The 16,902-nt window shown below is 58.7% G+C and overlaps 2 protein-coding genes across 6 annotated transcripts; one reads left to right on the top strand and one right to left on the bottom strand.

The window, feature by feature from the left end:
- Window positions 1-138: 138 nt before the first annotated feature.
- Window positions 139-10,925, bottom strand: LOC146430037 (ectonucleoside triphosphate diphosphohydrolase 8-like). Of its 4 annotated transcripts, none has more exons than XM_085076529.1 (10): window positions 10,795-10,925; window positions 6,322-6,453; window positions 5,786-5,903; window positions 4,627-4,777; window positions 3,980-4,139; window positions 3,233-3,463; window positions 2,268-2,528; window positions 1,743-1,853; window positions 1,463-1,597; window positions 139-599 (listed from the first exon to the last, which is right to left on the bottom strand). In XM_085076529.1, exons 1-10 carry the CDS (start codon window positions 10,807-10,809, stop codon window positions 408-410), a joined length of 1,506 nt encoding a protein of 501 aa, XP_084932655.1. In that variant the 5' UTR covers window positions 10,810-10,925; the 3' UTR covers window positions 139-407. The 4 variants fall into 4 exon arrangements, with proteins under 4 accessions (XP_084932655.1, XP_084932657.1, XP_084932658.1 ...); XM_085076531.1 differs by lacking the exon at window positions 10,795-10,925 and adding an exon at window positions 9,832-9,950; XM_085076532.1 differs by lacking the exon at window positions 10,795-10,925 and adding an exon at window positions 9,152-9,273.
- LOC146430036 (ectonucleoside triphosphate diphosphohydrolase 8-like) lies at window positions 10,801-16,466 on the top strand. Of its 2 annotated transcripts, XM_085076520.1 has the most exons (9): window positions 10,801-10,937; window positions 11,573-11,690; window positions 12,343-12,493; window positions 12,980-13,139; window positions 13,656-13,886; window positions 14,591-14,851; window positions 15,189-15,299; window positions 15,632-15,769; window positions 16,104-16,466. In XM_085076520.1, exons 1-9 carry the CDS (start codon window positions 10,812-10,814, stop codon window positions 16,311-16,313), a joined length of 1,506 nt encoding a protein of 501 aa, XP_084932646.1. In that variant the 5' UTR covers window positions 10,801-10,811; the 3' UTR covers window positions 16,314-16,466. The 2 variants fall into 2 exon arrangements, with proteins under 2 accessions (XP_084932646.1, XP_084932647.1); XM_085076521.1 differs by lacking the exon at window positions 14,591-14,851.
- Window positions 16,467-16,902: the final 436 nt, after the last annotated feature.

Here is a 16,902-nt window from a genome sequence, read left to right as displayed (position 1 = left end):
AGATGATGTCATCCTTCTGCGTGCAGGTGCCCACCATGGCTCTCCATTGCCAGTTGCCTCCCAGGACTTTTGGGAGAGTAGCCCAACAGGACTGGATATGCCAGGGAAACTGTGGTAGGCTGAGCAGTGACATTGATATTTGAAAAACAAAACTGATTTTATTTCTAGTTTGAATTTTTCTGGCTTCATCCAGCCAGCAAGTCTCAGCCATCTTTTAGCAGTCAGATTAAAGGAGTCTTCCTCTTGGAGAGAGATCAAGACACCTTTGTCATCATCAACATTCACACAGATGACCCAGTCAGATCTCCTGAGCAATGGAGATGAGTCTATTGCCCTCATTCTTCTCCACTTTCCACCTCTTCTGCCTGGTTTAGTGGGCAGGATGCCTCTAGTCAGGAGGCTGGGGGCTACTTTGTTTTCCAGAAACAGTGTAGGAAAACCGCCACCAGGCCTGCCACAATGGCCAGCACGAGGAAGGAGACAGCCCCTGCCCACAGGCCAGGCTGGTGGCCTTTGACGTGCTGCAGAGCCTCAGAGGGGATCATGTTGGTGAAGTTCAGCATGAAGCCCAATGTCCAGCCGATGTCTGTGTTTGCTGCCTGAGGGAAGACAGCACAGGAGATCATCCAAAAGCACCTCTCCCAGGCACCAGCAGCTTCAGTGCAAGGGGCTGAGGGGCACCTCTCCTGTGAGCTGTCCCAGCTGCCATTTCACACAGGGACCAGGCTGTGGTGAACCTGACCTTGCCAGCAGCAGTTGCACAAACAGCTTTTCTGTCCCCCCTTCTGAGGGCTAAGGGGCAGCTGGACATGAACTGCTCTGATCCAGGTGTGCCTGTGTGACCTGGACATGATTTCAGATCTGGGCTTTCCTCCATCCCCATAATTCTTCGAATTTGGCTGCAGAATCAGTAAGGTCAGAAAAGACCTTTAAGATCATCACATCCAACCATGAGCCCAGCACCACCACCATGTTCACCACTAAGCCATGTCCTCAATTGCTACATCCACAGGTTGTTTGAATGCTTCCAGGGATGGTGACTCCACCACTGCCCTGGGAAGCCTGTTCCAATGCCTGACCCTTCCCATGAAAAGAAATTTTCTGGTACCTAACTAAGGTTCCCCTAGCACAGCTTGATGCTGTCTCCTCTTATACTAGAAATATTCTGGCCAGGCCATACTCTGGTTCAAAGTGGTCATGGGGCCACCATCACCTCTCTGATAACAACATCAGAGACCACAGAGCCAAATCCTCCTCTGCTTTTCCCTGACCCCCTTAAAATCAGTTACATTCACAGCAGAGACATGGGCTGGGTAAGCAAGAGTGAAGCTCTGCTGGGATTCCTGGGGACCGGCCATGAAACAGGGACAATTTCTGGCATAGAGGACTCCAGGGATGCTACTCCTGAAGATGTCCAGGGCAGGGACAAGGCTGCCCTATCTGGCTGCCCACAGGTGTTTACCTGCCTGCTGAAGTGGATGTTGCTCCAGGTATGCTCGTTGAACTTGAAGCCATCGAGCAGCAGCGTCAGGATGTAAATGGCCACGGAGCAGTATGTGTGCAAGTACTTCCTGTCCTGTGGGAAGCTCTGCACCAGCTGTGGGGCATCAGGGGCACAAGCAACAGGGAATGAAAGAGGTGCTCAGAAACCCTCCAAAGGAACAGCAGAGCTTGTGCTCCAAGGGCACAGATTTGGGACAGGACAAGCACGAGGCTCCTGGCTGCCTCCAGCAGGCTCTCACCTCTGTCCAGTTCCTCCTGCAGAAGGACAGGATCGTGGAGTTGACATTGCTCAGAGACTGCTGGTGGGTCAGGTTCAGAAAGTCGAAGGTGTAGTAGAACCCAGCAAAGGCCTAGGGGACAGGGAACATGGTAAAAACCACAACTCCTTCCTCACCTGAAGAAAGACCACGGGGCCCCTCTTGACTGGGGACAGAGTCCCATGTAATTCCCAGGGTTCTGCATCTGACAGCCCTTTGATGGTCTACCAGAAAGTCTCAGAGCTGGGTGACAGCCCTGGGGCTAACCTTGAACTCTAAGCCATCTCAGACTTGCTCCCTCAGAAAAAGTCTGCCCACTACCCTCAGGGAAGGCTGGGACATGGCAGTAGGCAGAAGCCAACTCCCAGCACAGAAGAGGTTTGCAGATGGAACCATATCTGAGGTCCCTTCTCTCCCCACCCATTTCCACAACCAGTGACAGAGGAGAATCCCAGCTTCTCTCGTCACCCTGCATCCCCCCCAGCAGTGGGGACAGAGGCTGCTTACAAAGAACTGTCCCCTCACAGGGGGCTGATACACCCCGTTGAACCCGCACGGCCACTGCGCCCCGCAGCTGAAGTTGAAGAGTCTCTGGACGGCAGTGCCACACGCGGCTGGGTCCCCCGTCCCTGTCACCGTGAGGACACTCTCAGGGCTAGCTGAGCTCGGCGCACGCACACAGGGGCTATCGTAGAGCTGTGCCACGGTGACATTCTCCTGGTACCCCCAGGGGTAGCAGGGGTGAGAGAACTGGGCACTCGGGCTGGCCTGGAGAGACACAGAGCCATTAGTGGGGTGGGGATGCCGCTGAGACTCTTCCACAGCCCATCCCAAAAAGCAGGACCTACATCCCAGGAGGGTTTGAGGACAAGCAGGACCCATCCTTTGCGTGACCACCCTGCCCAAAGCTTTCGCCAGTCCTGCTGCCACCCCACCCTGGAGCTGTGCTGGGGTGATGATGACACTGCCAGCCCCAGGGTTGGCAGCTGTTCCTCAGAGCTTCTTGCTCTGGGCACTCACCCTGTCCCCACTGCCTCCTGCAGCTCCCTGCCCACGAAGGACCAAGGATGCATCCCACCTGTGAGCTCCCTGAGCATCCCTAGCTCCCACAGCACTGGGCTCTGGCTCTGTCCTGGGGCAGTTGTGCAGGGACTGTGCTGGGAAACCTCCCTCTGGCAGAAATTGAGCAAGAGCAAGAGGATGGTGACAGCAAAAAACCTACGGATACAGCTGGCTTGGGATATTACAAAAAATGCCAGCACATGTCAAGATGTGCTTGCATGGGGATAAGGGAGCCCTGGCTGGGAACCACCATGGCCTTGCACCCAAAGGAGGCAATTTGCTGGTCCCCTAGATAAAATCCAAGCCTCTGACAATTCCCCAACTCTTTGCCCACAGGTATGCCCAGAACTGCCAGGAGAGGTGTCGCATGGCACTGGGAGATGGCTGAGCAGCCCCCATGCCCGTGGTACCTGGTGCAGAGCTGCCAGCAGCATCTTCAGGGCCTGGCTCTGCCCGTAGCACAGGTAGCTGTGGCTATACAGGGAGTAGTTGGTGCCGTACAGCCGGAAGAACACAGATGTGTTCCTGTCCTCCACGCTGACCCCGGGCTGGAAGGTGATTTGTGTCGAGGCACCACCAAGGTCCAGAGCTCCGAGAACCTCGGTGTCCTGCGGATGTTCCCATTTCCCTGCAAAGGAGAACTGGCCCAACAGACAGCAGGGGTTAGGCTGAACTGCAGGCACTCACAGCTCCCTTCCCTCAGGAGTTCTGGGCTCAGACACCTTCCACAGACACCTTCCACATGCTCTCTCTGTTTTACCCCTGCCTGACCCCATCCTCCTCAACCCACAGAGACTGCCACAGAGCACTGACGTGTGGCCTCTTGGCTGCTGCACATCTGCTGGGATCCAGAGACGTTGAGGAGGGAAAAAGTAACTCTGTCACCCAGAGGCTGATACTGCTGCGATATCCCTGCAATCCCAAAATCCCCCCGTGTGTCAGCACAGGAGAGCACAGGGCCAGACTGAGGGGGACACAAAGATCTTTTCAATCACATGAATGGGGTTCCATCTGCAGCCCATGACCATGGGGGACATTCGGTTGGGTGAGCAGTGCCCCAAAACTCCATTCTTCTCTCCTCTGGGAGTAAGAAAAGCTGGCTGTAGCTCAGGCAGGACTATTCTCCCTGCTCCCTCTGCCCTTTCCCCGAGCTGCACCTTGACGAGTGTCTCCATCAGGTAGTTGACAGTGATCCAGCCAAAGGAGCCCTCCTCTTTGCCCGTCAGGATCCGAGCTCCGCGGAAATCCACAGGGTACTCCCCAATGGCCTTGGACACCTCGGCAAAGACCTGCTCGGCCTTGCTGCTGTTCTCCTTCCTGCCAGGAAAGGGACAAACACCTCAGGTGCTGCACGCCCTGGCTGGCAGCTCTGGGAGCTGGGCTGGCAGTGAGACGCTGCTGTGCCCTGCCAAGGAGCTGCTCACACACATCTCCCCATTGCTGCCCTGCCTGCAGATGGCTCCTGCAAACCCCAAATCCCTCACTTGGTGCAATGGGAATCTCCCTAAAAATGCTGCCTGCAGGCTCTGCTGGAGCCCTGGGGAAGTTCATGCCAGCCTGGCAAAAGGGGCGCATCCCCCTCTGGGCCTGCTGCCAGCCTGGTGCTGGGGCTGGGGGTGTCCCCTGGGCACGGCCAGCAGCTCTCCCGGGCACCCCGACACACTGCAAACAGGGATGCTCTGCCCATCCCCACAGCCTGCCCGGGCAGCACCCTCGTGCCCCAGTGCCCGCTGCCAGCCCCGGCTCTGGCTGCGCCACAGAGCGCTGGGAAGGGTGGGAGGTGCAGCCCTGGCAGTGCCAATACCTCAGCAGCCGCATGCCGGCCGTGGCCCCCAGGTACGTGGGGGTCTCTCGCTGCTGCTCGGCTGGGACGATCTTCATGGCCCTGTCCAGGCAAGGCTTCAGGCTGGCGCCAGCCCCTGCGGGGTTGTCTGCGTAGCTGGAGATGCCGGGTCCTGCCAGAGGGAATTGGTGATGGAGAGAGCCCAGTGCCACCCCAGAGGGACAGCACAGTGGCGGACGTGGCCACCCAGAAATCCCACCGGGGTTTTTTGTTGAATACCCCCGGTATGCAACAAAATGCAATATTCCCAGCCTTGCCTTGCCCTGGCAGCTCAGAGCTGTCCTGCCAGTAGGCAGCAGGTGTGCCACAGCCACATGGCCTGGGAGTCACACAGAGCTCCTGCGGGAGGGCTTCGAGTGTATCTGGGGATGCTGAGCACACACTTGATTCTGGGGAGGCTGAACTGCTGGGCAAGGTCTGCCAGTCCTGCAGGACTCCGGGGCAAACAGAGCTGTTCCCCATTTCCGTGAGGAAGGGACAGGCTCTCCTGCATCCTGCTGCAAGGACAAATGGAAGTGACAAGCACACAGCAGTGCCCTCTGCAGAGCCTGCCCTATTTTTAGAGGCTGGCACTGGATCTGAGAACCCGGCATGGCCCTGCAGTATGCCGGAAATCTCACTCTTTATCTTCCTGGGAGCTTTGCATTTAATGACTGCCATTAGCCCAGGCTCCCCTTCCATTACACTTTGCCCTCGACCAGACCTTTGCAGTTAACCAGTAACTGCCATGCCACTGCTGCCGAGTGGGACACAAGGGCAAGGTGAGCTATGAGCCCTCTAGCCCCTGCCCAGCCACCTCTGCCCTGGCCTGGTGACCTCTGCTAAACCCAGCCTAGCTCCATGTACCATTTATCTGATCCTCGATCCACTCTCTAGCCTTGTCCTTTCCTCCAGACAGACTTTTCCTTGGGCCAAAACCTGACAGCACTTTCACAAGAGGAATAAATGCTCCTGTGGGTATTTAAAAATGCCCAATAAATAAATTACTATTTACCGCACCTGGCATGAATCAGCTTTGGTGTGTGGAAGAGCCATGCAGTGAAGCACCAAGGCTAGCCAGACACAGAATCCCCCAGGTGAGCTGGGCATGGAGAGGGAGGACACACCGCAGCACACTCACCAGACACAGCACAGGCCTCCACCTGGGAGACAATGCCAGTGCCATTCTCCTTGTCTGCAGGCCACCGGTAGATGTAGAGGGACGTGTGTGTGGAGCCAGCGTCAAACACCAGACCGTACTGGGGAGGCAGAGGGGACACACGGTGTCAGGAGGTGCAGAGCAGCATCACCTGCTGCAGGGCAAGAGAAGCTCCAGGAGAGCCAGCAGAGATCCTGGTGGCCAGGGGAACCTTGAGTGGCCAAACAAGACTGTTACCAGCACACAAAAAGTCTGGTGGCGTTGCAGTCACCAGCTGTGTTGGGGACCAGGATCCATCCCAAGCCCCTGGAGCTGGCAGTGCTCTGGGATGAAAGAGCTGTGTGTGCTGTGGGGCCAGGCATAGTGATCAAACTCAGCCAGACTCACCCCAGTCTGTGCAGGGCTTTGTCCCCATGTTGGTGACAAACAGCACAGCCTGCCTAAAACCTGGACAAAATCCAACACCCCACAGGTAGCCAGCAGCCAAGTGAGAGCTGTGCTCCTCCCAAGGACCCTACCTTGGTGCTGGGGGGAAGAAACACATCCTTCACATTCACCACGCTGAGAATGAGGGCAATGACGCTGCAGGCACAGGTGGCTGCCAGGAGACCTGCAATGGCCTTGGCTTTGCAGTCCATTCCTCCTCCAACCTGCAAGGACAGCCCCAGCCCCCAGCTCACACCTCATGGATGGATATGGGACTTTCCCCTTGTGCAACAATGAAGCCATTCTCCTGTGCATGGCTGCTCATGGACCTGTTCCGATAGGGCTGTTGACAGTCTCCGCATTAGGACACCCAGCCATTCTGAGCACTCCATCCTTGGAGTGGATTTTTCAGCCCTGCCTTTGCACCTGCAGCGCCTCAGGACCCTCTGTGCCCGGACCCCATCCCTCTGCCCTGCTCCAGCTGCTGCATGGCTGGCAAGTCAGCATCTTCCTTCACAGCAGCATCACTGGGGGAAGCCCGGCCGTGGCTCACTGGAATCCCAAGCTGGGAGCAGGATGGTGGCCTGGCAGGTTCCCACTGTGACCATTCCCTCTGGGCACAGAGCCACATCCCTCCAGCACCCACATGCTGCCACTGCAAAACCCGTCCCACAACACTTGAGACCAGGTCACATCTGCTGCCCAGCAGGCCCAGATTGCTCCTGAGAGGGTCCTCTCTGCTCCAGGTAGGGAAACAGCATCTCCAGCTGTGTGTCTCCTGCCTCGCCTAGCTCACGCTGATGCCACAGCAGGTAAGAGACACACAGGGACATGTCCATACCTGCTGTGATCCCCATGCCTCTCACGCAGCAACAAGGGCAGGCAGGAGGGCAGAGGCAGGAAGCTCCTGCTGATCTGGGCACACAGCCCGCAGCCAGGCTGGAATGCCCACAGCCATTGCCCTTGGGGACTGCAGCACTTCCCGCTTATCCAGCCAGAGCTCAGGCCCCACAGAACCAGCCCCAGGCACCCATAAGAAATTGTAGCAGAGCCAAAGAGTGTGGTTCTCTGTGACAGCCTCAGCACAGGGCAGATGAGATGTTCACCTGTTCAGCACCCCATAGCTGGTCCAGATGTGCTTTTTGAAATGCACAATTCTCCCTCCTCCTCCTGCACTGCCCTGCCCCATGCCATGAGCCACACAGGCAGGATGCCTGCCAGGAGCAAGGCTGACCTTGTTTCACACTCCAGCTGAAAACTATGGATGTCCTGAGAGCCCTGGCACAGCTCAGAGATGTGGTTTAACCCCACCAGTGCTTTGGGTGGAACCTGGAGCTGTCAGCTATGCAATTCTCTTGTGAGTGCATAAAACCCGTGAGAAATTCCCCTGCCCTTTTCCCAGGTCAATGGAGAGGAAAGACCTTTGGTAAGGTCAAAGGAGATGCTCATTCCTGTTTTGGAGTCAGCATATCTGGCAATGAACAAGGGTGACCAATCTCCTGTGTGGCATGAGAAGCACAATGAACAGTAGCTGTTCTTCTGGCCCATGCCATGGGACATGAGGCTACTGAAATCCCTTATCAGACCTTATCCTATAGCCAGGAGCCTTTCCTCTGCAGTGGCTATGGCCTGAAGAGATCATGGGGAAGCAGCTGATGGATCCCTGTCATAGAAACAGGGAATCATTAAGGACCTCTCTGAGACAACAAAGTGGTCATCGATTCAAAGTGATCTCAGCATCCAATCATTAACCCAGCACCACCATGATAACCACTAAACTATGTCCCCAACTGTCACATCTCCAGTCCTACCAGGCCTGCTGGAGTGTGCCCAGATATAACTGTGCCGTTGGGATGTGATTCATCTGCTCCAGGTAACAAACAAAGCAATAGCAGAAGTCCCCAGCCCAGCCTACATCCTGGAAAATTCTGTCCCAGGAGCTGCGCAATGGAAGGACATGAATTGGTGATAAATTTTACCATCATACGTGTGGGACAGGGTGGGAAACTGGCTCCTCCTGCTCCAGTAGGGACTAATTCCCACTTTGACTGGACAGTAGGCAACATCCAAAGGCAGCACAAAGCCAGCTCTCCCAGAGAGGAGAGCAGGGCATGGGAATGGAGCCCACTGGGTACAAAACAATGTGAGAAGCTCATCGATCTGTCCAGCCTTTCTGTGGCATCCCAGAGCTGGCCAGCTCCAATGCCTGCTACCATCCATGCAGGTTCAGAGAGCAACGGGACAGGAAGGTGGTGCTGATGCCTCCAGAGCTGCAGAGGAGGCACGATGCTGCACAGTGCCTGCCCATTTCCATGTGTGCCCAGCACCTGGACCAGGGCTGCACTTGTTTGTATAGGACTGGGCATGACAAAGGGCTTGACAAACACTTGTGGGACATCCCTTGCAGCATCCCTCATGCACAGGGAGCAGGGCCTCAAAAACTGGGGCAAAAGGCTCAGAGCCACTGCTGGATCTAAACTGCCTGTTGCTCAGGAAAATGTGGGCTGATTTCCCACTCGGCACATTTGGGATTTGAAAGTCAAAAGGGCTCTGTAAATTCTAAGAGAGTGACTGTGGATACCAGGATCATCCCTGCCAGGCAGAACACCTCACCTCCCACCAGCGCTGGGGCTCGGCAGTGCCCTCCATGCCCGGTCCCTGTCCCATCTGCCCCTCTGCCCCCTGCACCTGGCACCTCGTGCACCGGTGGCCACCCCAGCCCTCTGGTCCTGCCCCACCAGCCCACGGACCGTGTTTCCCCCCAGCACCGCCCCCGCTGCTGCCCAGGGCCGCTCCCAGCCCAGCTCCATCGAGGGGCAGCAGCCCCCGGTCCCGGCTCCCCCCGGCCCCTGCCCCGGCTCACCCCGGCGGCTCCGGCCGCCGCTCCGGCTCCCCCGCGCTGTCCCCGGAGTCAGCCCGTACCTGGAGCTGGGAGCCCGCTCCTGGGACAAAGGCTGCCCCGCCGGCGTGGCCCTCCCCTTGGCCCTACACCAGCAACCTGCCCAGGAGAGCGCTTGTCCGGGAGCCACCGGGGCTGCGGCTGGAGAGCCGGGGTGGAAGGAGCATCCGGGGTTAACCACTTAGCCGCTGGAGGAGCGGCACAGCCTGGCGCGCTCAGCCCGGGAAGCGGGGGGGCTGCGCTGCCCGCGGGGATCGGCGAGGGGGCAGATGGCAGGGAGCCCCTGCCCTCGGGAGCGCCTGGCTCCGGGACGAGGCGGCGGCTGAGCTCCGGGAGCCCCCAGACACCACTGCCAGACCTGCAGCACAAACACACCGCGAGGGGCCGAGCCTGCCCTGTCACCCTGCTGTCACCTTGCTGTCACTTGGCTCTGCCGGACCTCCGCTGCCCTGCTACAGGCAGAGTCAGCCTGGCAGTGGGGCTCGGGACAGAAACAGGAAGGACCTGGTAGGTGAAGACCTGACACCACAGCCATCCCCACAGTCAGGAACTGAACTGTCCCCACGGCTAGGGAGCCATTCTCATTGCCAGGGTCCTGTCTGTCCCCATGGCCAGGAGCTGTCCCATGGCCCGAATCCCGTGGCTTTGGGACAGTGTAGGCAGGGAGCTGGCTGGGTACGGGCAGAGATGCAAGCAGACATACCTGCCATGTACGGGCAGAGGTGCAGACAGAGGTGCAGGAGTGTGGTGCAGGCAGGGGGAAGGCAGGGAACAGGCAGTGTACAGGCAAAGACAGAGGCACAGGCAGAGGCAAAAGTACAGGCAAAGACAGACAGAGGTACAGGCAAAGACAGAGGTACGGCAGAGTCAGAGGCACAGGCACAGGCAGAGGCAAAGGTACAGGCAAAGACAGAGGTACAGGCAGAGGCAGAGGCACAGGCAGCCCAGGCCGGGTACCCGGCGCAGGCAGCGGCAGCCCCGAGCTCCCCGTTTTCTCCGCCCGCGGCAGACCCTAGAGCCCGCCCCGGCCGGGGCCGGACCCGGACGTCCGAGAACGGCTCAGCTTCGCTTTCACTTCGCTCTGCTCGGCCAGGACGGGCTGGGCCGGGGGGAACGGGCTGTGCCCCTGTCGCCGCCCCACGGAGGGACGGAGAGGGCTCTGGGCACAGGTACCGCGTACGGGCCGGACCGCGGCAGGCGGGAGCTTCGCCCCTGTCCTTTCCCGGCGGCTCGGGGCCAGACACGTTCATAGTCTCCCCACCCGCCCGCCTCGTGTCCCAAGGGGTCACTTAGGGAGTGGAGGGACCCCGAGAGACGCTGGAGGCACGGGGCAGAGGCAGGCGGGTTGCCGCTGCCCTAGCAAAGTCCATCCCTCCTCCCAGACCCTCCCAAAACCATCCCTTCCCACAGACCCTCCTAAAGCTCCCCCTCCCGTAGATCCTCCCAAAGACCATCCCGCCCCACAGACACGCCTCCCACAGACCATCCCTCCCCCCGACCATTCCTCCTAAAGACCCTCCCTCCCCACAGACCCTCCTCCCAAAAGCCACCCCTCCCCACAGACCCTCTCTGCAGACCCTCCTCCTAAAGACCACGCCTCCCCGTAAACTTCCCAAAGGCCATCCCTCCCCAGTGACCCCTCCCAAATCCATCCCTTCCTACAGACCTCCCCAAAGACCATCGATGTCGCCGCGCCTGCTCAGGGCGGTGGGTTGGGGCTCGGCGGCCGTGCTGGGAGTGCTGGCGGTGGCCGTCTTCGTCCTAGTCCTGATCCCGGCAAAGGATGCTGTCGTTCCTACCAGGATCAAAGTAGGTGTCCAGTGAGACGTGGGGGAGCCTGGGAATGCCACCAGCCCCTTTCCACCTCTCATTCTTCCCTCAGCCCTGCCTTCCTCGCAGCTTGCAAGTTTCCCCATAATCAGCCCAGCTTTTCAGGATTTAACCTCATCAAGGCAGCGCTGGGCAGACCGACCTCCCCCAAACCTTGTTAAGGATGAGAGAGAGAAGTGCAGTCTTCTCCCCACAACTGCTCCATCTGCCATCCCCGGCACTCTCTTCCCTGTTTCCAGACATCCAGGTCACCTGTTGGGTATACACTTCTCTCCTCTGCTGCTTTCTGCTGCTGGTCTGCTAAAAAATGTTAGATTTTGTGAGATTTGCCAAAGGCCTGGGAGCAGCCTGAGTCCTTTGGGACATGCCCGGATGCCTCCCTGCTCTGCAACTCACCCCGCTGACCTGCGTGTCCTTCCTGAGCTCTAACTCGCTGGAGTGGCGAAACCGGGACTGTTAGAGGTGGAGCAGGGCTGCTGAAGGGAGGGTGGATGTGCAAACCTCTGCTGCTCACGGTTGCAGATGGAAGCAGGAGCAGAAGCTCTCAGAAACCCCCATGGCACTTGGTGCAGCCCCAAGCCAGCTGTGACCCTGTGTCCCCTCTGCCTTTCCAGTACGGTCTAGTGTTTGATGCTGGCTCCACACACACATCCCTCTACATCTACCGGTGGCCTGTGGACAAGGAGAATGGCACTGGCATTGTCTCCCAGGTGGAGGCCTGCTCTGTGTCCGGTGAGTGTGTTGAGATTGTATCCTCCCTCTCTCCCAGCCTCCTGGATTGCTGTCCCAAACTCTCACAGCACCATCACTGATCTGAGTCTTTCAGCCTGCTCTGGGCTGAAGGGAGATTGCCTTGTGAGGAACCACAGGAAGGGGTTAGGGGGCAGTCTGCACCTGACAGAGCCTTACAGTCATTGGGGGGTGCAGAGGTGGGTGAGGAGTTTGGCCCCCAGTTAGCTCAGGTCCTGAAGCGAATCCTGTCCAGATGTGCATCACCTCACAGCTTGGGATGCTGTATGTGCAGTGTGCTCCTTTTCTTGTCTCAGCTTCCTTGCCTCTTCCTACTACAACATCTGTTCACACCTTCTTTCATAATGCACAGCTTTGTGTGCCCACAGGACCTCCCAAAACCTCTGCAGGAGTCCATGGGCAATCCAGTGTCTCCACTCAGGTGTTTCCTGGCTGCTCCCTGGGGCACCAGTGTGCATTTTGGTGACTGTGCAGCACCAAACAAAGCAGGGCTTAGGGCTATGACTGGGACATCTGGGTATGTCTGAGGAGGGCCAATAGAGCTCCCTGGGGATTTCTGGGTGGCCATGTCCCCCACTGTGCTGTCCCTCTGGGGTGGCACTGGGCTCTCTCCATCACCAATTCCCTCTGGCAGGACCCGGCATCTCCAGCTACGCAGACAACCCCGCAGGGGCTGGCGCCAGCCTGAAGCCTTGCCTGGACAGGGCCATGAAGATCGTCCCAGCCGAGCAGCAGCGAGAGACCCCCACGTACCTGGGGGCCACGGCCGGCATGCGGCTGCTGAGGTATTGGCACTGCCAGGGCTGCACCTCCCACCCTTCCCAGCGCTCTGTGGCGCAGCCAGAGCCGGGGCTGGCAGCGGGCACTGGGGCACGAGGGTGCTGCCCGGGCAGGCTGTGGGGATGGGCAGAGCATCCCTGTTTGCAGTGTGTCGGGGTGCCCGGGAGAGCTGCTGGCCGTGCCCAGGGGACACCCCCAGCCCCAGCACCAGGCTGGCAGCAGGCCCAGAGGGGGATGCACCCCTTTTGCCAGGCTGGCATGAACTTCCCAGGGCTCCAGCAGAGCCTGCAGGCAGCATTTTTAGGGAGATTCCCATTGCACCAAGTGAGGGATTTGGGGTTTGCAGGAGCCATCTGCAGGCAGGGCAGCAATGGGGAGATGTGTGTGAGCAGCTCCTTGGCAGGGCACAGCAGCGTCTCACTGCCAGCCCAGCTCCCAGAGCTGCCAGCCAGGGCGTGCAGCACCTGAGGTGTTTGTCCCTTTCCTGGCAGGAAGGAGAACAGCAGCAAGGCCGAGCAGGTCTTTGCCGAGGTGTCCAAGGCCATTGGGGAGTACCCTGTGGATTTCCGCGGAGCTCGGATCCTGACGGGCAAAGAGGAGGGCTCCTTTGGCTGGATCACTGTCAACTACCTGATGGAGACACTCGTCAAGGTGCAGCTCGGGGAAAGGGCAGAGGGAGCAGGGAGAATAGTCCTGCCTGAGCTACAGCCAGCTTTTCTTACTCCCAGAGGAGAGAAGAATGGAGTTTTGGGGCACTGCTCACCCAACCGAATGTCCCCCATGGTCATGGGCTGCAGATGGAACCCCATTCATGTGATTGAAAAGATCTTTGTGTCCCCCTCAGCCTGGCCCTGTGCTCTCCTGTGCTGACACACGGGGGGATTTTGGGATTGCAGGGATATCGCAGCAGTATCAGCCTCTGGGTGACAGAGTTACTTTTTCCCTCCTCAACGTCTCTGGATCCCAGCAGATGTGCAGCAGCCAAGAGGCCACACGTCAGTGCTCTGTGGCAGTCTCTGTGGGTTGAGGAGGATGGGGTCAGGCAGGGGTAAAACAGAGAGAGCATGTGGAAGGTGTCTGTGGAAGGTGTCTGAGCCCAGAACTCCTGAGGGAAGGGAGCCGTGAGTGCCTGCAGTTCAGCCTAACCCCTGCTGTCTGTTGGGCCAGTTCTCCTTTGCAGGGAAATGGGAACATCCGCAGGACACCGAGGTTCTCGGAGCTCTGGACCTTGGTGGTGCCTCGACACAAATCACCTTCCAGCCCGGGGTCAGCGTGGAGGACAGGAACACATCTGTGTTCTTCCGGCTGTACGGCACCAACTACTCCCTGTATAGCCACAGCTACCTGTGCTACGGGCAGAGCCAGGCCCTGAAGATGCTGCTGGCAGCTCTGCACCAGGTACCACGGGCATGGGGGCTGCTCAGCCATCTCCCAGTGCCATGCGACACCTCTCCTGGCAGTTCTGGGCATACCTGTGGGCAAAGAGTTGGGGAATTGTCAGAGGCTTGGATTTTATCTAGGGGACCAGCAAATTGCCTCCTTTGGGTGCAAGGCCATGGTGGTTCCCAGCCAGGGCTCCCTTATCCCCATGCAAGCACATCTTGACATGTGCTGTCATTTTTTGTAATATCCCAAGCCAGCTGTATCCGTAGGTTTTTTGCTGTCACTATCCTCTTGCTCTTGCTCAATTTCTGCCAGAGGGAGGTTTCCCAGCACAGTCCCTGCACAACTGCCCCAGGACAGAGCCAGAGCCCAGTGCTGTGGGAGCTGGGGATGCTCAGGGAGCTCACAGGTGGGATGCACCCTTGGTCCTTCGTGGGCAGGGAGCTGCAGGAGGCAGTGGGGACAGGGTGAGTGCCCAGAGCAAGAAGCTCTGAGGAACAGCTGCCAACCCTGGGGCTGGCAGTGTCATCATCACCCCAGCACAGCTCCAGGGTGGGGTGGCAGCAGGACTGGCGAAAGCTTTGGGCAGGGTGGTCACGCAAAGGATGGGTCCTGCTTGTCCTCAAACCCTCCTGGGATGTAGGTCCTGCTTTTTGGGATGGGCTGTGGAAGAGTCTCAGCGGCATCCCCACCCCACTAATGGCTCTGTGTCTCTCCAGGCCAGCCCGAGTGCCCAGTTCTCTCACCCCTGCTACCCCTGGGGGTACCAGGAGAATGTCACCGTGGCACAGCTCTACGATAGCCCCTGTGTGCGTGCGCCGAGCTCAGCTAGCCCTGAGAGTGTCCTCACGGTGACAGGGAAGGGGGACCCAGCCGCGTGTGGCACTGCCGTCCAGAGACTCTTCAACTTCAGCTGCGGGGCGCAGTGGCCGTGCGGGTTCAACGGGGTGTATCAGCCCCCTGTGAGGGGACAGTTCTTTGTAAGCAGCCTCTGTCCCCACTGCTGGGGGGGACAGTGGGAGTTTGGGGCACAACCCCTGGGAAACTGCTCTAGGAGATGGTCTGAATAGTGCCAGCCCTGGGAGTGGGGATGTGCATGGCCCATGCTAACCCACATGTTAAGGAGCCTAAGATCTCTGCTCTCCCAGCACCAATCCCTGTCCGTGTGGGCTGCATTCCCAAGCTCCCTCCCACAGGGTTACTGCCATCACCTTGAAGTGCTGAGCGAGGCCTTACAGAGACCCCTGCAAAGAGGGTGGGGGCATCAGTGGCCTGGGTGCTTCACTGACTTGTCACCTTTGGTCTCAACACCCACAGGCCTTCTCCGCGTTTTATCACACCCTTCACTTTCTGAACCTGACAGGAGGGCAGTCCCTGAAGTCGGTCAATGCCACCATCTGGCAGATCTGTAACAGCAGCTGGGAGCAGGTGAGATTCTGCCCAGGACTTCATTTCACCTGGGCACTGGGCAGCCTGAAGGCTCATCTGTAGCCCATCCTCGGCTGTGGACATCTGGTGAGAGCCAGGAGAGCACCTACCACCATTGGGGTAGCTGGAAGATAACTGGGGTGGGGAATGTCTGGGGGTGGAGGGAAGTTATTCAATGGTGTCTGGACCTGGACAGAAATGGGACAGCAGCCTGCAGCCTCCCGGGAACTCCTTGCTCTCCTGGTCCTTGCTCCCAGCTGCACTATTCCCCAGTGTGGGCACACCCAGCTCTGCTCCGTGTGCAGCCTCCCCCTGTTCTCCCACCTGTGCAGGTGCAGCAGTTGTTCCCTACGGCGAGCAGGACACAGCTCCGTGACACCTGCACAGCCAGCTCCTACATCCTCACCCTTCTTCTGCAAGGCTACAAATTCAACGACACGACTTGGCCACACATCCAATTCATCCAGCAGGTAGGAGAGTGTCCGGCAGCCCCCAGCTTCCACACTTTGTGCCATGAAGTGCCTTGTGCCCACTCTGTTGCTACTGGGAACAGGGGATCCCAGGGCAGCACAGCCCCACTACCCAGACTCAGAGCAGCTCTTGGGCTACACTCACGTGGCTGCTGGGACATCTGGCCTGGCCCTTTATGCTCTCCCCCAGTTTATGTCCCTACTGGGGCCTCTGTAGCCCAAGGTGGGCACAGAAATGGTGGTTGTGGAGCAGGACCTGGGGGTGCACACTCTTCTCTAGCTTGCCTGGTTCATTGCAGCCTTTCCCGTCCCTCTTCCCTCTCTGTCTGCACAGGTTGCTAACGTAGACGTGGGCTGGACTCTGGGCTACATGCTCAATCTCACCAACATGATCCCCTCAGAGCCTCCCCTGGCAGTCAAAGGGCTCCAGAGAAGCAGCTGGATAGCAGCCACAGTTCTACTGGCCATCATGCTCATCCTCACCTTCTGCCTGCTCACAGCCATGTGCTGCCAGAGAAACTCCTTAGGCTATGAACATCTGTAGCAGTGCTGCCTCCAGAGGTTGCTGAGTCTGCAGCCACACCTGTGCAAGGAACTACTTCCCTGTGTGCCCAGGGGCCAGGGACTTGTCCTAGGGAGCCCTGAGTCCTGGCCTGGTGAGCTGCAACTGGCACAGCTGTAAAACATCCTCCCTGGAGCTGCATGTCCTCCAGTTTTCTTTTCTCTGAGCGGCTGGTTGGAGATGCCCCAGGAGGGAGGGCTTGGCCATGTGGGGCAGGAGCTCAGCACTGGGGCCTGGGGACCACAGATCTGTGAGGTGGCTGGAGATGGGGATCAGGGGGGTCTGGCTGCAGAGGGGCTGTTACAGGGCCGCTTACAGCCCACAGGGGGGCACATGTGTCCTGCCCTGTTCCAGGGCCATGGTCTGCATCTACCATGGCCAGTGTTAGCCCCAGGGGCTGTGACATTGGGGATGTGGGGACACACTGGCCTGGTAGACAGGACTGGGAAGCCCTGTGAGGGGGGGATGGCACAGCCCCCTGCTCTCCTGCATGAGCTTCCTCTCTTGTCCAGCTTCATCCCCTGTCCTGTGCCTGGCAAACAGCTCATCCTCCCTTTGCAGCACACGGTGA

This window comes from Lichenostomus cassidix, chromosome 17 (genome assembly GCF_008360975.1).
Source record: "Lichenostomus cassidix isolate B80296 chromosome 17, HeHo_3.0, whole genome shotgun sequence".
In the NCBI taxonomy this organism is placed as follows: Eukaryota; Metazoa; Chordata; class Aves; order Passeriformes; family Meliphagidae; genus Lichenostomus; species Lichenostomus cassidix.
This window is presented reverse-complemented; position numbering and strand designations above follow the sequence as displayed.

What these genes read in the sequence shown, in the direction of transcription:
- LOC146430037 (XM_085076529.1), bottom strand. An exon ending in CTGTGAGGGGACAGTTCTTT is followed by an intron (nt 1,854 to 2,267) that starts GTAAGCAGCCTC and finishes CCTGTCCCCTAG; the next exon opens with GCCTTTGCTGGGTTCTACTA. An exon ending in ACATCCACTTCAGCAGGCAG is followed by an intron (nt 600 to 1,462) that starts GTAAACACCTGT and finishes GTCTTCCCTCAG; the next exon opens with GCAGCAAACACAGACATCGG.
- LOC146430036 (XM_085076520.1), top strand. Translation starts at nt 10,812, where the DNA reads ATGTCGCCGCGCCTGCTCAGGGCGGTGGGTTGGGGCTCGGCGGCCGTG. An exon ending in GCCGGCATGCGGCTGCTGAG is followed by an intron (nt 12,494 to 12,979) that starts GTATTGGCACTG and finishes CTTTCCTGGCAG; the next exon opens with GAAGGAGAACAGCAGCAAGG. An exon ending in GTAACAGCAGCTGGGAGCAG is followed by an intron (nt 15,300 to 15,631) that starts GTGAGATTCTGC and finishes CCACCTGTGCAG; the next exon opens with GTGCAGCAGTTGTTCCCTAC.